General features: G+C 42.1%; 1 protein-coding gene across 4 annotated transcripts in view; it reads left to right on the top strand.

Annotated features, from left to right (window-relative positions):
* Positions 1–547: 547 nt before the first annotated feature.
* LOC102212591 (uncharacterized) overlaps positions 548–6,447 on the top strand; it is an 11,859-nt gene continuing 5,959 nt past the window's right edge. For 2 of the 4 annotated variants that reach the window (XM_013909142.1, XM_005726372.2), the window contains exons 1-2: positions 548–1,605; positions 2,738–2,948. In XM_013909142.1, coding sequence (XP_013764596.1) covers positions 1,025–1,605; positions 2,738–2,948 — 792 coding nt within the window. In that variant the 5' untranslated portion in view covers positions 548–1,024. Of the gene's footprint in view, positions 1,606–2,737; positions 2,949–3,925; positions 5,353–5,405; positions 5,623–6,447 lie in introns of those variants that run through there. The other 2 variants (XM_005726370.2, XM_005726373.2) reach the window with 2 other exon arrangements.

Raw genomic sequence — 6,447 nt, 5'->3', positions numbered from 1 at the left:
TCTCTGTGCAGTTAATGAATGGTGAAATAAAAAATGTTATAAAGGTTTTTACAAATCACCAAGTGCAGAAAAAAGAGGACGGTTGGTCACCCTAGTTTAATACATTTTGCAAACGTTTAACCCTTCAGCATCCCTCAAACTTTACATCCATTGTTTAACCTCTGGACCCAAACGGGTCCCCATCCAACAGGTGATATAGCATTATCATATATGAATTCATTTTTCATTTTTTTCCACATCACATCTTTTAAAGTTTTTATGGCTTTAGTGTCATAAGGACCCCTGTTTTTGGGGGGGAGACCCATAATATGCAATATTTTCCAAAAATTAATTGCAAAGTAAAATATTTGGCATGAAGTTATTACAGCCTTGAATAGGTCAATAATTGATAACAAAATTGATTTGGATGCATTATTATTTTTGGAGCAATACGAGTTTTTAAAATTTACATCCACTGTTTACCCTCGGGACCCAAACGGGTCCCCATCCAACAGGTGATATAGCATTATCATTCATATATGAATTAATTTTTCATTTTTTTCCACATCACATCTTTTAAACAACTTCGGGGGGGGGGGAGACCCATAATATCCAATATTTTCCAAACATTAATTGCAAAATAGATTATTTGGCATGAGGTTATTACAGCCTTGAATAGGTCAATAGGTCAATAAAAAGGGAACAACAAAAAGAAACACATTAAAGTCAAAGATCTGTTGTCACTGCATTTTGCCAAAAGTCAACATGAAACTATCAACATGTGAACAATAAATAAAGTCACTGCTAATAAAAAGCTACAGAAAGTCAGATTTAGCTGTATTCAGTCTTGTGTAAAGCCGCAGTGTTCAGCTCCACAGAATTAACAAAAAAAACTGTGTAAACACATGTAAACACTGAGATGTACTGTTGAGGATCAGAACAGCAGCAGTTGCAGAAAACCTGACAATATTCACGTTTCAGGCGATAAAACCTTTTTCTGTAAAACATAAACATCTGTCTCTACCTTTAAAAAAACAAACCAACAATGAAACGTGTGAAATGTTTAAAAGAGCTCACGGCGGAGTTTATTAGAGGTACGAGGCTGTCTGCTCGCGGTCACAAACACAGCGCACAGCCAGCAGAGGGGCGGGGCCGCACGTGGACTGTTTGTCGTGAGGAAATGTTGAGGAGATCCCCATGGCAACCGGGCAGCCGTAGGAGCTCCGCTACCGTATTTAAAGCAGCTTCAATGGAGCGGCGCCAGTCTCAGCCGTCCGAAGTCAAGATGGCCAATCACGCCAAGCTCTCTCTGACTGTTTCTGCCACTTTGCATTTCTCTCTGCTGATCCTCTACGAGCTCCGCGCCGAGATGGTGGACGCCTGCGAGCACCAGAACCTGACCACCAGCGAACAGGCTGCCCAGCAAATGCACGAGCTCCGCCCGGCCGCCTCCAGGTGTCTCAGCGCCGAGAAGGTGGAGGCCCGCGAGCGAAAGTTTGACGTCAACCTGAAGAAGCTCGACCTTCAGCGCGACGCCCGCGAGCACCAGGAGCTCACCACCTGCGAACAGGCTGCCCAGCAAATGCACGAACTCAACGGCCGCGCGCTGTCTCCGTGGCGTTACTAGTAAGTATGGAACCCGCAGAGGGACAAAAATGCTCATTCTCTCACTCATTACTGTTTGAATGAAAGTTTGAATGTTGGGTATTGTTGCAAATTTCTATCATCGATTCGACTGAATTTTGACTGACAGTCAGAAATATTCTAATTCTATATTTTTTTCAATCTCTGTATAAAAACAAGGCTGACACTTCATCAGAGCTGTGGGCATCACAACAGATGCGTTTGTCTCAAAGTAACTGAGGCTAAAACAGAAACACATAAAGGAGATTTTCCTGGTCTGTCTTTTTCTAACAGATAACCTTAAAAATATTCTGCAGCCAATCAAAAATGGAAGAAAACCATGAATCAGCTTCTGAACTTGATGCTGCTGAGTTCCAGAGGTTTGATTAGAGACTCAGCTAAGAGTTTTGGCATCATTTTAAAAAGTTTACATTTCTGCACTGAACAGGCTTTCTTGTCAGAGGCTGACTGCACTGAACACACAGGTAGACTGGTGCGTAATAAGCAGCAAATAATGCAGAAAACAGAGATTTGAGATGGGAAACTGTTCTTGAAGGACACTTAGAGAGACAGAGCTGTGCAGGAAGTGAGATCGTATCGTGGTGGAAGCAAAACAGTCAAAGTAAGAGAGAAACAGTGACGATGTTTTACAAATGTGAAGTGTAGCTTGGAACTTTTTTTGCTGCTGGTTCAGTGAATTTTGGTCAGAGACTGACAAAAATAGATTCAGGATTTAATGAATCGATAACGCGTTATTCTGGCTAAAATCAATTTGAATTGGAACATATTTAATAATTCTTTATTTATTTACCAACATGGTATACATCATGCTTTGGTTCAGCAGCAGGTATGGTGGATGTTACAAGTAACGCGTTACTGCCCATCTCTGGTGGTGGCTGATCCAAAGTTTGGATGTGCAGAGAGCAGGCTGGATTATTGCGGAGTAGAAATGGATGGACGGCTGCTGAGCTGGTTCAGGAAGTTCAACCTGGAACCAGCGAGCAGATGAAAGCTACCAGCTTTAATATTAAACGAGCTTTGATTTGAGAAGCCGCGTATTGTCCTGACTGAATCTGCTGTGTGTTCACTGTCTCCTGCACGTGTTGAGGTCTTTTCTGTCTGTCTGTGTCTCCAGCATAGACCGAAACGACAGCAGGTATCCACGTGACATCATCTTTGCCGAGTGCCTTTGTAAGGGATGCATCATCGACGGGCACGAGGTGAACGACTACAACTCTGTGGAGGTTCGGGCTCCGATGGTGGTCCTGATGAAGACCAAGTGTAAGGACGCAGACACATATCGAGTCCAGAAGACGCGTATCGAAGTCCCGGTGGGCTGCACTTGTGTAAGGCCCAAAATTACTAAGTGATCTGAGAAACTAAGCTTTACTCACACTGAAGGCCATTTATAGCTGTGCAGCACCTTCACTTACACTATAAGAATATTTATCACAGCTTTCTGCCTGCATGTGAAAATGTTTTCTGTAAGTAGTAGTAGAAGATTTTCTGTCCTGAAGCTGCCAGTCCACACCACAATATGTCAGCAACTATCCAGGCCCGTTTTGGCCTGGATAGTTGAGAGAAACTAACCGTGATCGGTCATTCTGGAGTCTTAATCATAAACAGCACCAACACTAAAGCGCAGACAGACTCAGAGGCTTCACGTCCTCAAAGAGCCTCAGACCTTTGCTGTGTGACAGAAAACTATTACAGCTGCTGCGCTGCTTTGTGCAAATACATATCAAGCTTATTTAATATAGCACTTTATCTCCAACTACCTGTAACTTTCCTTCGTCATTCAGACGTTACTTGCAAGTGAAAACTGGTGGTGACTTCTTTTTGTTTAACCTCCTAGGACCTGGCGTCCACATATGTGGACATCGCATTTTGGGTCGTCTTGACCAAAATACTCAATTTTGCTCTACAAGGGCCTGATATCCACTAACAAGGACATTATACTGCCACTGTTCTATCGAAATTTAAAATGAATGTCCTCATATGTGGATCTAATTTTTCTCAGAAACAAAAATCAGGTAAAAAACCCAAAACAAAAACAAAACAGGTAATTCTTTGTTTTTACATCCATCAGGTCCCAATCAGCCCAAATAGCAAAGAGAAATTAAAAATGCATGCCATGACAGAGTTTGGGTCTTAGGAGGGTAAAACTGAGTTGTGATGAAGACGGATCCATCATCCGTCCGAGCATCAGTCTGCTCTGTAGAGTTTAATGAGTGACTTAAATCAGGCAGGACTGCAGTCAGTCAGGTTTTTTGATTATTTCTTGGAATAACTCGTCTGAAAGCAGCTTGTTTCCACCTTTCAGTAAACGTCCAACCAACAGACCAGAAACTCCAAAGAAAGTGAGATTTCTTCCCATGTTTTTTTAAAATTAAAAAGTCTCTTTTTCCTCACACGGTTAAAACTGTGAGACCTGCAGGTTTAACCTCTGAAGCACAGAGACTTCACCAAAGACACGAGGATGTGCTTTCACACTTTAGTATTTATTTTGTTGTATTTTATTGTATTTTTTGAGTAGTTTGCACATGCAGATTAATGTGAAATGCCACTAAAGCAGAGTGCCGCTGTAGCTTCACTTTATGCCAGAGCGGCTGGAAGCGTGAACAGAAGATGAATAGTTCAACATTTGGGCAAATTTGAGGCCAGGAGACGTTAGCTTAGCTGAGCACGAAGCCTCGAGTTTTAATGCAACGATGAGTCCAAGGAAAGATTTTAGTATGTTTCATTTACCAAAGAAGAAGCAGAGAGACAGTCAGCTGATCGACTGTTTCACGGTCAGTAACAGCATCATGTAAATGCACTGAAGAGTCCATACTTACTGTCGGGACTTCAAATAAATATGTTTTTAATGTGACTAATGTTGTTGTCAGATGGATGCAGAGCAGTAAAAAGCTGGTGAGGTCTCTGACCTGCAGCAGAGTAAAAGTCAGGATGCTCGAGCTCGGAACAAGTGGCTGAAAATCCTCTAAAGCTGACTTGGTTTGGATCCTGGCAGAAACGCTGTGAGCCTTTACAGAGACGCACCTTTTTCTGCTCAGCTAAGCAAACAGCTTCATGGCTCCACATTTAGCAGAGCGATGTGAGAGCGGTCCGACCCCCTCAAGCTGTGAAGGAATCAAATGTTAAACTATGCAAAACAGGACAGTATTGGGCACATGCACAATATGAAGAAGCTGCACATGAATTAGCTTTAAAGAGACTAAAAAGTAATGAAGAGAGGAGAATGAATGTGAAGAAATGTTTTAGTTTCACTATATTTCTTTGAGATATTGTTCATGTTTTTATTTATTTGTATTTTCATGTGAGGTAATGATGCAGATTTGATCCCTTTGAAGAGATTTTTAAAGCTGTTTTTGTCAAACTGTCAGTTTCTGCTGGATAAAGGTGTAAAGCAGGGGTGTCAGACTCAGTTTGCATTGTGGCCACATACAGCCCACCCTGTGTTCAAAGGCCCGGACCAGTGAAAGTGGCCTTTCTGTCAGCGTAAAGAAGCTTAAGTACATATTTAATCCCTGACATGTGTTCATATGAGACCAAGAAGGGCAGTCTGCACAGTACAGCTCAGTTTTTCTACGTGATAAATAAAAGCAGCTGCAGGAAAGAAAGAAACCTGCCAGCCTGACTCTTTGGGCTTAAATGTTCAGAGAGCTCATTCCTCACACTGTACTTATAAAACACCAAGTTTTTGTTAATTCACAGAAAACTTTTACTGTAGTCTCATTATTGAAAAAAAGAACTTTTCTGCCCTCAAACTGATTTTCTGTTATTTTATTTCTGTGTTATAGTATGAATGTGGATGGTGGACGTCGTTATCAGTAAGAAAAGCTGCAAACTTATGGAAATACAGTTCAAAGGGCAAAATGTATGCCTTCCTTCACTTGTTCCACCGGCCGAATTAGAGTCTTTGCTGGGCTACTTTTGGCCCCCCGAGCCTCCTGTTTGACACCCCTGATATAAAGACACCTGTGAACTTTAAAATGTGACTGTATGACTTAATGTGGTCTAGATGTACCGTCAGAGCTTTGTTTTTATTTCTGTAGAGTTCAGTGATAATGTGAAAGAGTTTTGTGCTGATGTGAAGTCATGTCTCCCTTCAGTCTGACAGATTCATTTAATTTTAAATTGTGAAAGCCTCCCTGACTCCTGTGCGGCTGCTCGTCTCACCTCAAAACAGTTCAACATATCCTTAAAAGAAAACTTTATTTTACTATTTAACTATCAATAAATGAGTTTCTTTCTATGATTTGTCCAGTCGTGTTTTTTCTGTAACTAATCACAAGCATCTACATACAGCAGTTTCTTTTCTCTGTCATGTGGGGGCGCTGTGGTAACAGCATGACCAGCTTTGGACTCTTTAGCTTGAGACACCAGAAGATCTAGCTTCTTAGCCTGTTTAGAAATCCAACACAGAGCGTCACTGAGCTGCCAACGTGTGGCGGCTCGAACGCCTCCTGCTGGAGAACTTACCATCATCGGTCAACTAAACATGCTGCTGCACACCTGACACTCGGGGCCACCTGATAAAAACTGTCAATCAGACGGTGACTAACATTCCCACACCTGATATTACAAGATTCATATCAAGCTCTTTCCTGTTACCATGGTAATCACATACAGTCAAAGATCCCTAGTTGGTATAAAACTTCCAATTAGCAGAGCTACCATCAGTGGCGACCCGTGACAGTAGCCTTATTACCATGGCGATTACATGGCATTGCATTGTTATTAGCTGTGTCCAAATTCATAGGCTGCATCCTCCTGAGGACCCGGCCTTCGCGGTCTACGTGGGCGGGTCCTTTGAAGACTGAAAAAGCTGGACAGATTTGC

This window comes from Pundamilia nyererei, unplaced genomic scaffold (genome assembly GCF_000239375.1).
Source record: "Pundamilia nyererei isolate P.nyererei 1_Seehausen unplaced genomic scaffold, PunNye1.0 scaffold00019, whole genome shotgun sequence".
Taxonomy (NCBI): domain Eukaryota; kingdom Metazoa; phylum Chordata; class Actinopteri; order Cichliformes; family Cichlidae; genus Pundamilia; species Pundamilia nyererei.
Note: the sequence above shows the minus strand (reverse complement) of the source record. Positions and strands in the feature narration are given on the sequence as shown.